Source organism: Triticum urartu, chromosome 7 (assembly GCF_003073215.2).
Source record: "Triticum urartu cultivar G1812 chromosome 7, Tu2.1, whole genome shotgun sequence".
Taxonomy (NCBI): Eukaryota; Viridiplantae; Streptophyta; class Magnoliopsida; order Poales; family Poaceae; genus Triticum; species Triticum urartu.
Genome location: NC_053028.1, coordinates 207,204,772 through 207,223,269, shown reverse-complemented (window position 1 = coordinate 207,223,269; position 18,498 = coordinate 207,204,772). Strand labels below are relative to the sequence as shown.

General features: G+C 46.1%; 1 protein-coding gene across 2 annotated transcripts; it reads left to right on the top strand.

The window, feature by feature from the left end:
- The first annotated feature begins 15,564 nt into the window (after window positions 1-15,564).
- LOC125523119 lies at window positions 15,565-18,246 on the top strand. Of its 2 annotated transcripts, none has more exons than XM_048688172.1 (3): window positions 15,565-15,945; window positions 17,058-17,450; window positions 17,597-18,246. In XM_048688172.1, the coding sequence occupies exons 2-3, from the start codon at window positions 17,066-17,068 to the stop codon at window positions 17,881-17,883; spliced, it is 672 nt and encodes a 223-aa protein (XP_048544129.1). In that variant the 5' UTR covers window positions 15,565-15,945; window positions 17,058-17,065; the 3' UTR covers window positions 17,884-18,246. The 2 variants fall into 2 exon arrangements, with proteins under 2 accessions (XP_048544129.1, XP_048544128.1); XM_048688171.1 differs by having other exon boundaries at window positions 15,565-15,737; window positions 17,597-18,245.
- Window positions 18,247-18,498: the final 252 nt, after the last annotated feature.

Below are 18,498 nucleotides of genomic sequence, written 5' to 3'. Positions count from 1 at the left end.
AGCAGATATATATCCCAAGTGACTCAAAGAATAGAGCTATGCTCCCCGGCAACGGCGCCAGAAAATAGTCTTGATAACCCACAAGTATAGGGGATCGCAACAGTTTTCGAGGGTAGAGTATTCAACCCAAATTTATTGATTCGACACAAGGGGAGCCAAAGAATATTCTCAAGTATTAGCAGCTGAGTTGTCAATTCAACCACACCTGGAAACTTAATATCTGCAGCAAAGTAATATGATAGTGGTGATAACGGTAGCAAAAGGTAACCGTAGTAAAAGTAATGTTTTTGGTATTTTGTAGTGATGGTAGCAATAGCAATGGGAAAAGTAAATAAGCGAAGAACAATATATGGAAAGCTCGTAGGCAATGGATCGGTGATGGAGAATTATGCCAGTTGCGGTTCATCATGTAACAGTCATAACCTAGGGTGACACAGAACTAGCTCCAGTTCATTGATATAATGTAGGCATGTATTCCGAACATAGTCATACGTGCTTATGGGAAAGAACTTGCATGACATCTTTTGTCCTACCCTCCCGTGGCAGTGGGGTCCTTACGGAAACTAAGGGATATTAAGGCCTCCTTTTAATAGAGAACCGGAACAAAGCATTAACACATAGTGAATACATGAACTCCTCAAACTATGGTCATCACCGGTAAGTATCCCAATTATTGTCACTTCGGGGTTAACGGATCATAACACATAATAGGTGACTATAGACTTGCGAGATAGGATCAAGAACACTCATATATTGATGAAAACATAATAGGTTCAGATCTGAAATCATGGCACTCGGGCCCTAGTGACAAGCATTAAGCATAGCAAAGTCATAGCAACATCAATCTCAGAACATAGTGGACACTAGGGATCAAACCCTAACAAAACTAACTCGATTACATGATAGATCCCATCCAACCCATCACCGTCCAGCAAGCTTACGATGGAATTACTCACGCACGGCGGTGAGCATCATGAAATTGGTGATGGACGATGGTTGATGATGATGATGGCGACGGATTCCCCTTTCCGGAGCCCTGAACGGACTCCAGATCAGCCCTCCCGAGAGGTTTTAGGGCTTGGCGGCGGCTGCGTATCATAAAATGCGATGATTTCTTCTCTCTGATTTTTTTCTCATCGAAACTCAATATATGGAGGTGGAGTTGGAGTCGGAGACGCAACAGGGGGCCCACGAGGTAGGCAGGCGCGCCCCCACCCTCGTGGCAAGACGGTGGCCCCCCTGGCCTTCATCTTTGGCAGGTATTTTTCTTATTTTATGAAAAGTGTCTCCGTCAAGTTTTCAGGTCATTCCGAGAACGTTTGCTCCTGCACATAAATAACACCATGGTAATTCTGCTGAAAACAGCGTCAGTCCGGGTTAGTTCCATTCAAATCATGCAAGTTAGAGTCCAAAACAAGGGAAAAAGTGTTTGGAAAAGTAGATACGTTGGAGACGTATCATTACCCTACACACTTGTGTTGCTTGCCTCCATGGCGTTCCAGTCCTTCTAGAGGACTTGATATCAGGCCTATGAAAAAAGGTGCATGTAATGAGAAAAATAAGTAAAAGTATGTGTGTCCGGGGTCGGTTTTGCCGAATTGTAGCCCCCGGGTTATCTCGTGCCTTTGTCGATGTCCATGGAATTTTGAGTGCGTAATTGTGTACGCGTGGTACGAATGCCACTACCTCATTGGGGTTGGGACGGAGGCCGAATTGCTAGTCGAGCTCTTGACGAGCCGCGTTGTCCTATTGCAGTGTAGTCCGGACCCTCTTGATGGTGTCCAGGGGCTTGGCAGCTGGATCACAGTGCTTTGAGAAAGCTGCTCTATACTTCTGCTGCCAGGGCAACGGTTTTCTCCTCTGTTCGGAGGGAGCATTCCGTATTGCCATTGACTATTATGACGCCGCGTGGACCGGGCATCTTGAGCTTGAGATAAGCATAGTGTGGCACTGCGTTAAATCTAGCAAATGTGGTTCGTCCGAGCAGTGCATGGTAGCCACTGCGGAAGGGGACAATATCGAAGATTAACTCTTCGCTTCGGAAGTTGTTCGGAGAACCGAAGACCACCTCCAGTGTGATTGAGCCCGTAAAGTGGGCCTCTACACCTGGTATGACTCCTTTAAAGGTAGTCTTTGTTGGTTTGGTTCGTGAGGGATTAATGCCCATCTTCCGTACTGTATACTGCTACAGCAGATTGAGGTTGCTTGCACCATCCATCAGGACTCGAGTGAGGTGGAATCCGTCGATGATTGGGCCAAGGACCAGTGCGGCCGAACCGCCGTGGCGGATACTAGTCGGATGATCTCGTCGATCGAAGGTGATTGATATGTCTCCAACGTATCTATAATTTTTGATTGCTCCATGCTATATTATCTACTGTTTTGGACATTATTGGGCTTTATTATCCACTTTTATATTATTTTTGGGACTAACCTATTAACCGGAGGCCCAGCCCAGAATTGTTGTTTTTTGCCTGTTTTAGGGTTTCGAAGAAAAGGAGTATCAAACGGAGTCCAAACGGAATGAAACCTTCGGGAACGTGATTTTCTCATCGAATACAACTCAGGAGACTTGGACCCTACGTCAAGACACGTAATAGGAGGCCACGAGGTAGGGGGCGCGCCTCCCCCCCAGGCGCACCCTCCACCCTCGTGGGCCCCCTGTTGCTCCACCGACATACTTCTTCCTCCTATATATACCCACGTACCCCCAAACGATCAGATACGGATCCAAAACCCTAATTCCACCGCCGCAACTTTCTGTATCCACGAGATCCCATCTTGGGGCCTGTTCCGGAGCTCCACCGGAGGGGGCATCGATCACGGAGGGCTTCTACATCAACACCATAGCCCTTTCGATGAAGTGTGAGTAGTTTACCTCAGACCTACGGGTCCATAGTTAGTAGCTAGATGGCTTCTTCTATCCTTTTGGATCTCAATACAATGTTCTCCCCCTCTCTTGTGGAGATCTATTCGATGTAATCTTCTTTTTGTGGTGTGTTTGTTGAGATCGATGGATTGTGAGTTTATGATCAAGTCTATCTATGAATAATATTTGAATCTTCTCTGAATTCTTTTATGTATGATTGGTTATCTTTGCAAGTCTCTTCAAATTATCAGTTTGGTTTGGCCTACTAGATTGATCTTTCTTGCAATGGGAGAAGTGCTTAGCTTTGGGTTCAATCTTGTAGTGTCCTTTCCCAGTGACAGTAAGGGCAGCAAGGCACGTATTGTATTGTTGCCATCGAGGATAACAAGATGGGGTTTTATTCATATTGCATGAGTCTATCCCTCTACATCATGTCATCTTGCTTAAGGCGTCACTCTGTTTTTACTTAATACTCTAGATGCATGCTGGACAGCGGTCGATGAGTGGAGTAATAGTAGTAGATGCAGGCAGGAGTCGGTCTACTTGTCTCGGACGTGATGCCTAAATACATGATCATACCTAGATATTCTCATAACTATGCTCAATTATGTCAATTGCTCAACAGTAGTTTGTTCACCCACCGTAGAATACTTATGCTCTCGAGAGAAGCCACTAGTGAAACCTATAGCCCCCGGGTCTACCTTTATCATATCAATATCCTACTACTTAGTTATTTACTTTGCTATTTACTTTGCCTTTACTTTACTTTGCATCTTTATCATAAAAATACCAAAAATATTATCTTATCATATCTATCAGATCTCACTCTCGTAAGTGGCCTTATAGGGATTGACAACCCCTATTTGCGTTGGTTGCGAGGATTTATTTGTTTTGTGCAGGTACAAGGGACTCGCGCGTACCCTCCTACTGGATTGATACCTTGGTTCTCAAAAACTGAGGGAAATACTTACGCTACTTTGCTGCATCATCCCTTCCTCTTCGGGGAAAACCAACGCAGTGCTAAAAGAGGTAGCAAGAAGGATTTTTGGCGCCGTTGCCGGGGAGGTCTACGCAAAAGTCAACATACCAAGTACCCATCACATACCCTTATCTCCCGTATTACATTATTTGCCATTTGCCTCTCGTTTTCATCTTCCCCACTTCACCCTTGCCGTGTTATTTGCCTCTCTCTCTATCCTCCATCTCTTTCCGCTTGCCTTTCTTCCGCTATGTCTGAATCAAAAAGGGTTGGGGGTTCTCTCCAGAGTTTTAGTACTTTGGACAACCCCTCTATCCTCACTAAACTTATAAATAAGGATACCATGGAAAAACCTACTGGAGTTATCAATGAGAGTCTTAATAATTTTGATGAAGATGATTCTGGTATTTTTCATTATTTTCTTGATGAATCTTTGAAATATGCTTGGTATAGACTATTAAGGATCAGGGCTAGCTATGTTCCTCAATATCAAATTGAAGTTTACCTAAAAAGCTTTTATATTGCCCTTCCTTCTTCTTTTAAGCATGTCTTAGATTCTATATTTGAAGAAGGTTTCCTTGAAGGGGATGTCGTAGACACTTATGAAAAAATGAAAACTATATTTGGGCACCCCATGAATGAGAAGGTTGAATCTACATCTCTTTTGCTCTCTTACCAAAATGAATCTATTAAAGAGATAAAGGCTAGCCTAGATACAAACCTCCGTAACATGCTTAATCTTTCTTCTACCATTAATAGCCATGTTCTTTACCAAAATAGAAGGATTAATTCTATAGATAGCAAGTTTGCTCTTTTCTTTCCTAGTACCAAAGATGGCAATACCTAGATCTATTCTTGCTTGTTATGCCTAGCTAGGGGCGTTAAACGATAGCGCTTGTTGGGAGGCAACCCAATTTTATTTTTATTCCTTGCTTTTTGCTCCTGTTTAGTAATAAATAAATTATCTAGACTCTTTTTTGGTTGTGTTTTTTGCGTTTAATTAGTGTGTGTGCCAAGTAGAACCGTTGGGAAGACTTGGGGAAAGTCTTGTTGAACTTGCTGTAAAAAACAGAAACTTTAGCGCTCACGAGAACTGCTGCAATTTTTATTTGGAAAGTGATATTTAGTTAATTCTTTTTGAAGATGATTAATAGATAAATTCCTCACGTCCAGAAATTTATTTTAGAATTTTTGGGGTTCCAGATCTTGCGCTAGCTACAGATTACTACAGACTGTTCTGCTTTTGACAGATTCTGTTTTTCGTGTGTTGTTTGCTTATTTTGATGAATCTATGGCTAGTAAAGTAGTTTATAAACCATAGAGAAGTTGGAATACAGTAGGTATAACACCCATATAAATAAATAATGAGTTCATTACAGTACCTTGAAGTGGTCTTTTGTTTTCTTTCGCAAACGAAGCTCACGAGATTTTCTACTTTAAGCTTTGTGTTGTGAAGTTTCCAAGTTTTGGGTAAAGATTTGATGGATTATGGAACAAGGAGTGGCAAGAACCTAAGCTTGGGGATGCCCATGGCACCCCCAAGATAATATAAGGACACCTAAAAGCCAAAGCTTGGGGATGCCCCGGAAGGCATCCCCTCTTTCGTCTACTTCTATCGGTAACTTTACTTGGAGCTATATTTTTATTTACCACATGATATGTGTTTTGCTTGGAGCGTCTTGTATGATTTGAATCTTTGCTTGTTAGTTTACCAAAATCATCCTTGCTGTACACACCTTTTGATAGAGGCATACATGATTTGGAATTTGTTAGAATACTCTATGTGCTTCGCTTATATCTTTTGAGTTATATAATTTTGCTCTAGTACTTCACTTATATCTTTTAGAGCACGGTGGTGGATTTGTTTTATAGAAACTATTGATCTCTCATGATTCACTTAGATTATTTTGAGAGTCTTAATAGCATGGTAATTTGCTTAAAATCTTAATATGCTTGGTATACAAGATTAATAATAAAACTTTCTTATGAGTGTGTTGAATACTATGATAAGATTGATACTTGATAATTGTTTTGAGATATAGAGATGGTGATATTAAAGTCATGCTAGTTGAGTAGTTGTGAATTTGAGAAATACTTGTGTTGAAGCTTGTGATTCCTGTAGCATGCACGTATGGTGAACCGTTATGTGATGAAGTCGGAGCATGATTTATTTTTTGATTGCCTTCCTTATGAGTGGCGGTCGGGGACGAGCGATGGTCTTTTCCTACCAATCTATCCCCCTAGGAGCATGCGCGTAATACTTTGCTTTGATAACTTGTAGATTTTTGCAATAAGTATATGAGTTCTTTATGACTAATGTTGAGTCCATGGATTATACGCACTATCACCCTTCCACCTTTGTTAGCCTCTCTAATACCGCGCACCTTTTGCTGGTATCATACACCCACCATATACCTTCCTCAAAACAGCCACCATACCTACCTATTATGGCATTTCCATAGCCATTCCGAGACATATTGCCATGCAACTTTCCACTGTTCCATTTATGACACACTCCATCATTGTCATATTGCTTAGCATGGTCATGTAGTTGACATAGTATTTGTGGAAAAGCCACCGTTCATAATTCTTTCATACTTGTCACTCATGCATCATTGCATATCCCGGTACACCGCCGGAGGCATTCATATAGAGTCATATTTTGTTCTAAGTATCGAGTTGTAATTGTTGAGTTGTAAGTAAATAAAAGTGTGATGATCATCATTATTAGAGCATTGTCCTAGTGAGGAAAGGATGATGGAGACTATGATTCCCCCACAAGTCGGGATGAGACTCTAGACGAAAAATAAAAAAAGAGAAAGAAAAGAGGCCATAAAAAAGAGAAAAGGCCCAAATATATAAAAAATGAGAGAAAAAGAGAGAAGGGACAATGTTACTATCCTTTTACCACACTTGTTCTTCAAAGTAGCACCCTGATCTTCATAGTAGAGAGTCTCTCATGTTATCACTTTCATATACTAGTGGGAATTTTCCATTATAGAACTTGGCTTGTATATTCCAATGATGGGTTTCCTCAAATTGCCCTAGGTCTTCATGAGCAAGCAAGTTGGATGCACACCCACTTAGTTTCTTTTTGAGCTTTCATATACTTATAGCTCTAGTGCATCTGTTGCATGGCAATCCCTACTCACTCACATTGATATCTATTGATGGGCATCTCCATAGCCCGTTGATACGCCTAGTTGATGTGAGACTATCTTCTCCTTTCTTTTGTCTTCTCCACAACCACCACTCTATTCCACCTATAGTGCTATATCCATGGCTCACACTCATGTATTGCGTGAAGATTGAAAAAGTTTTGAGAATGTCAAAAGTATGAAACAATTGCTTGGCTTGTCATCGGGGTTGTGCATGATTTAAATATTTTGTGTGGTGAAGATAGAGCATAGCCAGACTATATGATTTTGTAGGGATAACTTTCTTTAGCCATGTTATTTTGAGAAGACATAATTGCTTTGTTAGTATGCTTGAAGTATTATCGTTTTTATGTCAATATGAACTTTTGCCTTGAATCTTTAGGATCTGAATATTCATACCACAATTAAGAAGAATTACATTAAAATTATGCCAAGTAGCACTCCGCATCAAAAATTCTGTTTTTATCATTTACCTACTCGAGGACGAGCAGGAATTAAGCTTAGGGATGCTTGATACGTCTCCAACGTATCTATAATTTTTGATTGCTCCATGCTATATTATCTAATGTTTTGGACATTATTGGGCTTTATTATCCACTTTTATATTATTTTTGTGACTAACCTATTAACTGGAGGCCCAGCCCAGAATTGTTGTTTTTTGCCTATTTTAGGGTTTCGAAGAAAAGGAATATCAAACGAAGTCCAAACGGAATGAAACCTTCGGGAACGTGATTTTCTCATCGAATACAACTCAGGATACTTGGACCCTACGTCAAGACACGTAACAGGAGGCCACGAGGTAGGGGGCGCGCCTACCCCCCCCCTCCCAAGCGCGCCCTCCACCCTTGTGGGCCCCCTGTTGCTCCACCGACATACTCCTTCCTCCTCTATATACCCACGTACCCCCAAACGATCAGATACGGAGCCAAAACCCTAAATCCACCGCCGCAACTTTCTGTATCCACGAGATCCCATCTTGGGGCCTGTTCCGGAGCTCCGCCGGAGGGGGCATCGATCACGGAGGGCTTCTACATCAACACCATAGCCCTTCCGATGAAGTGTGAGTAGTTTACCTCAGACCTACGGGTCCCTAGTTAGTAGCTAGATGGCTTCTTCTCTCCTTTTGGATCTCAATACAATGTTCTCCCCCTCTCTTGTGGAGATCTTTTCGATGTAATCTTCTTTTTGCGGTGTGTTTGTTGAGACCAATGAATTGTGGGTTTATGATCAAGTCTATCTATGAATAATATTTGAATCTTCTCTGAATTCTTTTATGTATGATTGGTTATCTTTGCAAGTCTCTTCAAATTATCAGTTTGGTTTGGCCTACTAGATTGATCTTTCTTGCAATGGGAGAAGTGCTTAGCTTTGGGTTCAATTTTGCGGTGTCCTTTCCCGGTGACAGTAAGGGCAGCAAGGCACGTATTGTATTCTTGCCATCAAGGATAACAAGATGGGGTTTTCTTCATATTGCATGAGTCTATCCCTCTACATCATGTCATCTTGCTTAAGGCGTTACTCTGTTTTTACTTAATACTCTAGATGCATGCTGGATAGCGGTCGATGAGTGGAGTAATAGTAGTAGATGCAGGCAGGAGTCGGTCTACTTGTCTCGGACGTGATGCCTATATACATGATCATACCTAGATATTCTCGTAACTATGCTCAATTCTGTCAATTGCTCAACTGTAATTTGTTCACCCACCGTAGAATACTTATGCTCTCGAGAGAAGCCACTAGTGAAACCTATGGCCCCCGGGTCTACCTTTATCATATCAATCTCCTACTACTTAGTTATTTACTTTGCTATTTACCTTGCCTTTACTTTACTTTGCATCTTTATCATAAAAATACCAAAAATAGTATCTTATCATATCTATCAGATGTCACTCTCGTAAGTGGCCTTATAGGGATTGACAACCCCTATTGGTGTTGGTTGCGAGGATTTATTTGTTTTGTGCAGGTACGAGGGACTCACGCGTAGCCTCCTACTGGATTGATACCTTGGTTCTCAAAAACTGAGGGAAATACTTATGCTACTTTGCTGCATCATCCCTTCCTCTTCGGGGAAAACCAACGCAGTGCTAAAAGAGGTAGCAGTGATCGGGAATGACGACCATGGATTGAACTTGGGGGCGACTGGCTCTACCGCATAGACGTCCCTGAGTGCTCATTTGCGCTCCTTTCTGGGGATGTGCGTGGCGTATATCATGTTCACCGTTTTGACTTGGGGGGGTTCTTCTGTCCCCCGGTGTTCGGCTGCTGGGGCTCTTCATCATCGTCCTCACTTTGTGATCCCTTTTCCTTGTTTTTGGCATTTAACTTGCCAGCCTGCTTGAAGACCCAACAATCCCTGTTGGTATGATTGGCTTGCTTATCCGGGGTGCCATGAATTTGGCACGGACGGTCGAGTATGCGGTCCAGGCTGGAAGGTCCTTCGTTGTTTCTTTTGTAGGGCTTCTTCCATTGGCCGGACTTGGAGCCACTGAATCCGGCGTTGATTGTGGTGTCCTTGGTGTTGTCGCCATTGCTTCGGCGTTTGTGTCTATTGCGCCGGAGCTTGCCGGTGCTGTTCTTGGCCTCGGTGGGGCCTGCCTCGCTAGCTGTGTTTTTGCTATGAGCCAGCCAGTTGTCCTCGCCTACGCAAAAGCGGGTCATGAGTGCCGTAAGGGCTGCCATTGACTTCGGTTTTTCTTGTCTGAGGTGGCGTGCTTGCCATTCGTCACGGATGCTGTGTTTGAAGGCCGCTAGGGCCTCGGCATCCGGACAGTCAACGATCTGGTTCTTCTTGGTTAGGAACCTAGTCCAGAATTTTCTGGCTGATTCTCCAGGTTGTTGGACTATGTGGCTTAGGTCATCGGCGTCTGGTGGCCGGACATAAGTTACTTGGAAGTTGTTAAGGAAAGCCTCTTCCAAGTCTTCCCAGCTGCCGATGGAGTTCTCAGGCAGGCTATTTAACCAGTGCCGAGCTGGTCCTTTGAGTTTTAATGGGAGGTATTTGATGGCATGGAGGTCGTTTCCTCGGGCCATGTGGATGTGGAGGATGAAATCCTCAATCCATACTGCAGGATCGGTTGTGCCATCATATGATTCGATATTGACGGGCTTGAACCCCTCGAGGAATTCATGATCCAATACTTTGTCTGTGAAGCAGAGCGGGTGTGCGGCGCCTCTGTATCGGGCCGCATCATGGCGGACCTCTGAGGGAGTCCGTCTGCGGTATTTGGCCCGAGCATGGTTAGGTTTGTCAAGTCCGAAGAGGTGGCCGTCGTCGTGTCTCGAAGCACGTCCTCGCGATCCATAGATCGATCTTGTGTGTCCTGCTCTACTGTCCAGTGTCTGTCAAAGGTCGTACATGTGACTCCGGACTTTTCCGTCTTTATTATGGCAGGGTGGTGGGGCGGTCTGCTGTTCGGCCTGAGTTGCCGCTTTATACCGACAGCGGGGTGACCGTTCGGCCGCCCTGTCCCGACCACGTGGTGGTCGATCCGCATTACGCGAGGGAGATATGTGCTCCGGTGCCTCCTCATCAAATTGAGGTAGCAGTCTGCATTTCGGGTAGCTCTTGGCTGGGCGTTGAGGCCGTATTCCTCGGCTGTCAGGACATCGGTCCATCTGTCGACGAGCAGGTCCTATTCGGCTTGAAGCTGTTGTTGTTTCTTTTTCAGGCTCCTTGCGGTGGCTATGAGCTGAAGCTTGAAGCACTCCTGCTCTAGAGGATCCTCAGGCACGATGAAGTCTTCGTTGCCAAGGCTTGTTTCCTCCTCGGAGGGTGGACGGTAACTATTATCCTACAAGTCATCTTCTATGGCCTGTTCGTCAGGGTTGTCTTGCCTACTGTCGTGTTCCTGTTCGGATGTAGTCCCGACAGGGTCTTCGTTGTTTTCGGCGTCGCCCGGGGTACTATTTTCTCCGGTGCTAGTGTTGTCGTCCTTTGAGCGGCAGGGCTTGGGGCGGCGTTTGGGCCGCCGACGCTTGGACTGTGTCTTGGAGGCTTTATTCATACCTGGCTCTTCTTCGTCGTCGCCAGATCCTTTAGGTGTATCAACCATGTACACGTCATATGAAGAGGTAGCCGTCCAACGTACAGTGAATGGCGGGTCTTGGCCCTACTCCTTGTCAGCATCGTCATCCATACCGTCGATGTCTTCGGAGCCATAGTCAAGCATGTCGGTTAATCATCGACGGTGGCTATGAGCTGGGTGGCGGGTGGGAAGCAAAATTCCTCATCGTCCGTTTCTAGCTCGAACCGGATATAGTTCGGCTGTGAATCCTTCTCCAAGGACAAATTTTTAAAAGATTTTAGCACGTCGCCGAAAGGCGAGTGCTGGAAGACGTCAGCGGCGCTAAACTCGAAGATCGATAACCGATCTAGCTCGGTGTCCGCGGGCGTACACAGTCCAGAACTTACAGCCGGAGACGAGTCCAAAGTTCCGTTAAAGCGACTGCTGCAGGGTGTTGAGTCCATGTGCGGCTCCAACTCTGCGGACTCTGAGGCCTCGGATGGCTCGATCTGCTTTGGCTCTAAGGTCGTTGCAGCCGTAGGAACCACCTCCTGGGTGTGATCCGATAACAGATTTAAGTCACGTTCATCGGGATGAAGGGGAGCGATCGCCGCAGGTTCAAATCCCTTGAAGATCAAGTCTCCATGGATATCCGCGACGTAGTTCAAGCTTCCGAATCCGACCTGATGGCCAGGGGCGTAGCTGTCGATCTGCTCCAGATGGCCAAGCAAGTTGGCCCGCAGTACGAAGCCGCCGAATATGAAGATCTGTCCGGGGAGGAAGGTTCCTCTTTGGACAGCATCATTATTGACGATTGAAGGGTCCATCGAGCCTCTTGTTGACGGCACAGTGGAACTCTCAATGAAAGCACCAATGTCAGTGTCAAAACCGGCGGATCTCTGGTAGGGGGTCCCGAACTGTGCGTCTAGGATCGATGGTAACAGGAGACAGGGGACACGATGTTTACCCAGGTTCGGGCCCTCTCTATGGAGGTAATACCCTACTTCCTGCTTGATTGGTCTTGATGAATATGAGTATTACAAGAGTTGATCTACCACGATATCGTAATGGGTAAACCCTAGAAGTCTAGACTAAGAATATGGTAATGCGTATATGTGTTGTCCTTTTCAGACTATCCCGTTCGGTTTATATAGACACCGAGGGGATGTAGGGTTTACATGGAGTCGTTTACATAAGAAGGAATCTTCGGTCGCCAAGCTTGCCTTCCACGCCAAGTAGAGTCCAATCCGGACACGGTGCAGTCTTTGGTCTTCATGTCTTCACAGCCCATCAGTCCGGCCCATGGATAACAGGCCGGACGTCTGAGGACCCCTTAGTCCAGGACTCCCTCAGTGCCCCCTCCCCCATATATAAAGGAGGGGAGGAGGAGGCCGGCCAACAAGGGGCGCGCCAGGGAGAGGGGAGTCCTACTAGGACTCCGGTCCTAGTAGGATTCGGCCCCACCCTTTTTTCCTTCTACCGGAGGGGGAAAAGGGAAGGAGAGGGAGTAGGAGAAGGAAAGGGGGGTGGCGCCCCTTCCCAAGTCCAATTCGGCGTCCTCCCTTGTGGGGGGCACACCAGCCCCTTGTGGGCTGGTTAGTATCCCTCCTATAGCCCATAAGGCCCATATCTTTTCCCGGGGGGTTCCGGTAACCTCCCGGTACTTCGGAAAAATGCCCGAATCACTCAGAACCATTCCGATGTCCGAATGCAACCTTCCAATATATGAATCTTTACCTCTCGACCATTTCGAGACTCCTCGTCATGTTCGTGATCTCATCTAGGACTCCTAACAAACTTCGGTCATCAAATCACATAACTCATAATACAAATCGTCATCGAACGTTAAGGTGCGGACCCTATAGGTTCGAGAACTATGTAGACATGACCGAGACACATCTCCGGTCAATAACCAATAGCGGAACCTTGATGCTCATATTGGCTCCTACATATTCTACGAAGATCTTTATCGGTCAAACCGCATAACAACATATGTTGCTCCCTTTGTCATCGGTATGTTACTTGCCCGAGATTCGATCGTCGATATCACCATACCTAGTTCAATCTCTTTACTGGCAAGTCTCTTTACTCGTTCCGTAATGCATCATTCCGCAACTAACCCATTAGTCACATTGCTTGCAAAGCTTATAGTGATGTGCATTACCGAGAGGGTCCAGAGATACCTCTCCGACAATCGGAGTGACAAATCCTAATCTCGATCTATGCCAACTCAATAAACACCATCGGAGACACCTGTAGAGCATCTTTATAATCACCCAGTTACGTTGTGACGTTTGATAGCACACTAAGAGTTCCTCCGGTATTCGAGAGTTGCATAATCTCATAGTCATAGGAACATGTATAAGTGATGAAGAAACCAATACTAATAAACTAAACTATCATAGTGCTAGGCTAACGGATGGATCTTGTCCATCACATCATTCTCTAATGATGTGATCCCGTTCAGCAAATGACAACACATATCTATGGTCAGGAAACATAACCATTTTGATTAACGAGCTAGTCAAGTAGAGGCATACTAGGGACACTCTGTTTTGTCTATGCATTCACACATGTACTAAGTTTCCGGTTAACACAATTCTAGCATTAATAATAAAAATTTATCATGATATAAAGAAATATAAATAACAACTTTATTATTGCCTCTAGGGCATATTTTCTTCAAAATGATGAGCAGAAAAAGGGGAATCGAAAGAGTCAATAACGCATAAGCCTCATTTTTGTCATTGTTGATGCGTGGAGTTATTGTGACCGTGGTATGTGGATAGACTAAGAGCACATCTAACGTGGATCACCAAGTCGCCTAATGTCCGGACCAGACCATCTTGACAATTATTGCAATCCAATGACAGTCACCAAAAATGTTCGGACCGGTATGGACATCCAAAACCCCATAAACTAAAACCAAACGAAGATGCGGTTTGTGGACTTCCATTCCTCTGCCATGTAAGCCTCTGCCAACACGGACCAACACGCATTCTTGCCCACTGGCCGACTAGCTGCCTGCCCGACATTCACACGGGCGGGTCGGCCGAGAATCCTACTCCTGCCAGTGACCGTATTGAAGCAAAGTCGGTCCGCCTACCTCGGCTATTTAAGACATCCAGCAACAAACACAAACCCTACACTATCGCCTCTCCTGTCTAGTAATCCCCACACCTCCAGCTCCGGCCGCTACGATGGACAAGTCAGACGGCTCGAAGTGGTTCTTTGTGACCCCCTCCGGATCCACAGGAGCTTCGGCCGCCATGATGGACAAGTTTGGCGGCTCGAAGTGGTTCTCCGCGACTCCCTTCGGATCCATGGGAGCTCCGGCGTCTCGCATCGCCGACCGCGTTCTCTGGACCCGTCAGTGTCAACCGCTCCCTCCAAGGTCCCATCTCCTCGGACAACGAGGAGCAGCAATAGACGCCCCTCCTCGCCGGGACCTTCGCGAAGGATGAGGAGTTCGCGCGGCAGATGGAGTTGATGCTCGAGCGGTCTCGCTATGACTGCGGTCTGGCGCCGCCTTCCCAACGCTCTAGCGCAACAACAGTGTCCAAATTACCTCTGAGTGGCAGTTGCCTTCCAAACGCCTCTGAGTGACAATTGTCTTCCGCCACTAGCTCGGTGTTGGTGGGGGCGGCCCATGTGACAGTTGCCTTCCAAACGACTTCTGAGGCGGCGCGTGAGGCATCATTCGCGTGATGGAATGTCGCGCCGCCCTGGGTCCTAGTGGACCCGTGCTCACAGAGGCCTGGGACATTCATCAATTCAGCACCATTGCCGAGACCTCCGCCCGCCGCCGCCGCCATATAAGCGATTTTTTTGCAAAAACCTATATGAAACAAGAGTATTACAGAGGTTTGTGATAGCATCTTTGCTATCACGAAAATGCTAAACATACGGGCCTCTTACATGAGTTTTACAAGCCCTTTCCTAATAATCTCTCCAGCCCCCCTGATTTTCACCCAAATAGGGCCCGTCCCTCCCCCCTTAATCCAATCACAACTTGACAAATCAGTATCACCTCGTAAAACGCCCGTAACCTTCTGTCGATGTAACGTTACTCGCTGCTATACCTGGCCATGGACAACCCGACCCGGTCGGCCCGACCCGACCCGGCCCGACCTTGTCCATGGGTCGGGCTCGGGCCTAGGTTTTGAGCCCGAAGCCCGGGCCGGGCCGGGCCCAAGCCTGTCGATTTCGCCATTTAAGGAAGAGGCCCGGCCTGTGGCCCGAGGCCCGACGGGCTTTTAGTGTGATGGGCCGGGCTCGAGCCTGGGTTTTTTGTGTCAGGCTTTGGTTGGCCCGGCCCGAGGAGTGGCCAGTATACTCGCTGCTATCACAAAAGCAACAGTCTCTATGCTGTGAACTCTACCTCTTCCAAAAAATGATTCAATTTTCTGTCTCTTATAAACATCTGTACGAGTTCCAAGAACAAGAAGAGGAATCTACCCTGCGGGTGCCCTGTGCGGTCAGACTCAACACGCGGCAAACAGTGTACGTGCTGACCACAAGTCCACAACACGCGGCGGTAAAAGTGCAGCAGAGGAGTGCCATCATTATTTTCGACTTGCGGTGAACGCCCAAATCCTCTGAGAACCCTCTCCCCGCTCTGCTCCGCTGCCTCTTTCACCTCGCCCAAACTTTCTCTCTTCGCTGTACTACTACTAGTTCCCACCCAACTTCAGTGTGGGGGTGCCCAAATCACGGTGCTCCATCAGGTTATTCGATTCATCCAAGCCCTCATTGATTCCGCACTGCGCATCCCGTGCCGCCATTTTGCTTTCGCTGCAATCTCAGGTTGAATCCGCCATTGTTGGTGTTTCTCCAACGACGCGGTGGCTGCGTGCGTGGTTTCTTCTTGCTCCAGCGGTTTCGCTTGAAGTGGCAGATGGGGTCCGCGTCGGTGCATCCGGATACGTCGCCTGGGTGGGTGGGGGTTTTCTTCTCGAAGCGGGGTGGGGATTCATCGGATGGTCCCAGGCTCCCAGCCTTAGTACTAGCAGATTTATTTCGAGCATTTTCTTTTCGCTCTTGTTAGTGTCCGCGTCCCTCCGCATATCTAAACACCTTTTTTCTTTTTCCTACAAAAAACACCTTTTTTCTTTGCGAGAAGCATCTCTTAAATACTTGCCGGTATAGGATCTGCGAAATCGATCCTTTTTGCGTTTAGGCTGCCGGCCGTTAAAAAATAATGGTAGAAGTAGAGTTTGTGATAGTCATAGTAGTACTTTCAGTTTGGATGTGTCGCTCTCATCTACTCTACATGAGAAATCTACGTGGAGATTTGCGGGGATTTCTTTCTTTAATTTATCTGTTTGGTTAATCATATAGTGTAGGAGTTAGATGAGACTTTGTTAATTCTGAGAATTAGCAAATCCATTTCAGTTTTGTCATATACTCCTTGCACTGAACACTTTCGCTTTGAATGAAAAGCTGGGCTTAGGCCTTTTCTCTAAAGATTTGCTCAGGTGTCCTACTCTTCCACCACGTGCAGATTTAGTTTGCAGCAAGGTGCTGAAGCCATGTTCATTGTTTAAGCATCGATAACCGCTGGCATTGTGTAATTCTCCATCTGTGCGCAAATTTTGATTGTTGGCACACTCCATAATGAAAAGAAACTTCACGATTCTTTAACTACTTACTACTGATCATATATATTCTTACCGTGCTAAATACTACTCCCTTTGTTTTCACAAATATAAGATGTTCTTAACTTTTTTTTCTGAATCGGATGTATATAGACAAGTTTAGTGTGTTTGTTCACTCATTTCAGTCCGTATGCAGTCCATATTGACATATCCAAAACATCTTATATTTGTGTACAACGGAAGTATTTAATTTGTACTAGGAAGCATACAACAGAAGTGGAATTATCTTAGTTTCCCTAAGAGTAGAGAGATAAGCCCTGTTTGCTTCTCACTGTTTCCCCTTTGTTGTGATCCTGCTCTTTTCCTTCTCCGAAAGGGTTGTCTGGTGGATGGAGGGGTTTCCCTTCAAGTTCTTTCTTGATCATCCCTCACGCCATCTTACTCTTTCAGGCTACACAATGGCGCTGATCGATTGGATAGAACTGAGTGATGATGCAGAGATTATTGAATTGAGCAGTAGCGAGGAGAATGTCGAAGAATATCAGGAAGCTTCCACACAGAGCAACTCAGCTCAGCACCAAGCTACATTGCATGATGATCAGACCATGTTTGTCACAGAAGGTGAACGAAGGGAAGAGGCTACCGAATCTGGAAATGCAGAGGAAGCTACTGCATCCTCCTCCGTTACTGAAAAAGAGTCTGGAAATCCAGAGGAAGCTACTGTATCAGAGACTTGTCCTCACACTCCAACAGCCGTTGTTACTCCAAAAGAGTCCGGAAATCCAGATGAAGCTACTGTATCACAAACTTGTCCTCACACTACAACAGCTGTGACGTTCCCCGGTATGTTCTTCTTCATTCCTCTCTCAGTTCAGTAATACGTTTATAAATTATAATGCAGTTAATCGACACTTGAGAAAACATTGCAACAATACATATTTCTGAATTAACAGCAACACCATCATAGAGCTACCATTTTCTTGCTGCAGGACCTGATCCCCTCTCTCCGAAGGCTCTGACTTTTCAAGCCTGTGTCGCCAAGCCGCGGAGAGCGAAGGCGAAACGTCGCAGGAAGCTCTTCCACGCCGATACACCTTGGACTTGGAGGAGCCCTAGGCTTGAAGACAAGCATAAAGGTCGTAGAAGGCCCGTGGAAGAGCTGGCAGTTGAGCGCAAGGCTTCTGCCATGCCGGAAGAAGAAGAACAGAAGAACACCTCGGCTAGGAGCCGGAGGAAATGCAAGGTGTTCGGCAAACGGTGTAACCTCGGCAGATAGTCTCCACTGATCCCGCAAAACTAAGGTAGTCGACTGAAGATGAAAGATGATCGTCTCGAAACTGTCTGGATTTTGGCGGTCCAGTTTGCCTCTCCTGTGACGCGGGAAGAATCACTAGTGTTGGTGGGGTTTGGTGGGGTCGTGTTGCCCTTGTTGCGCTGTCGATATGAGGGCGCTTGCGTTGGACCACTTGGGTACATTCGAAGTTATGGAACTACTATGTGGCTTACTGGACGCAGCTCTTATCGTGCAGTGAAGAAAATATGTACGTGCTCTTATCGTGCAGTAAAGAGATGTGTAGGACATAGATAAATCATGAACGTCAGGTTTTTGGAGTTTCAGCCCGAATGAGCTCAGCGCCGTTGGATATCTTGCACAAATCGTAAAGCAACCAAGGGCGCCACGTGCAGTCGTCTTGCACTGCCGCACCTCTCTCCCTTGTACTACCTTTCTCCGTCACCAACTCACGCGCCGCACGGGACAGAGGGGGAGAGAGGCCATGCGCAGGCGGCAAGGCGGTTTGTGTCGTACCCAAGGGGGGCCATGTCGGAGAGGAGGCATGCGGCGGCGGAGACGAGGAGCGGGAGGAGGCGTGCAACGACATTGCCATTCGAA

What these genes read in the sequence shown, in the direction of transcription:
- LOC125523119 (XM_048688172.1), top strand. Translation starts at nt 17,066, where the DNA reads ATGGCGCTGATCGATTGGATAGAACTGAGTGATGATGCAGAGATTATT. An exon ending in AACAGCTGTGACGTTCCCCG is followed by an intron (nt 17,451 to 17,596) that starts GTATGTTCTTCT and finishes TTCTTGCTGCAG; the next exon opens with GACCTGATCCCCTCTCTCCG.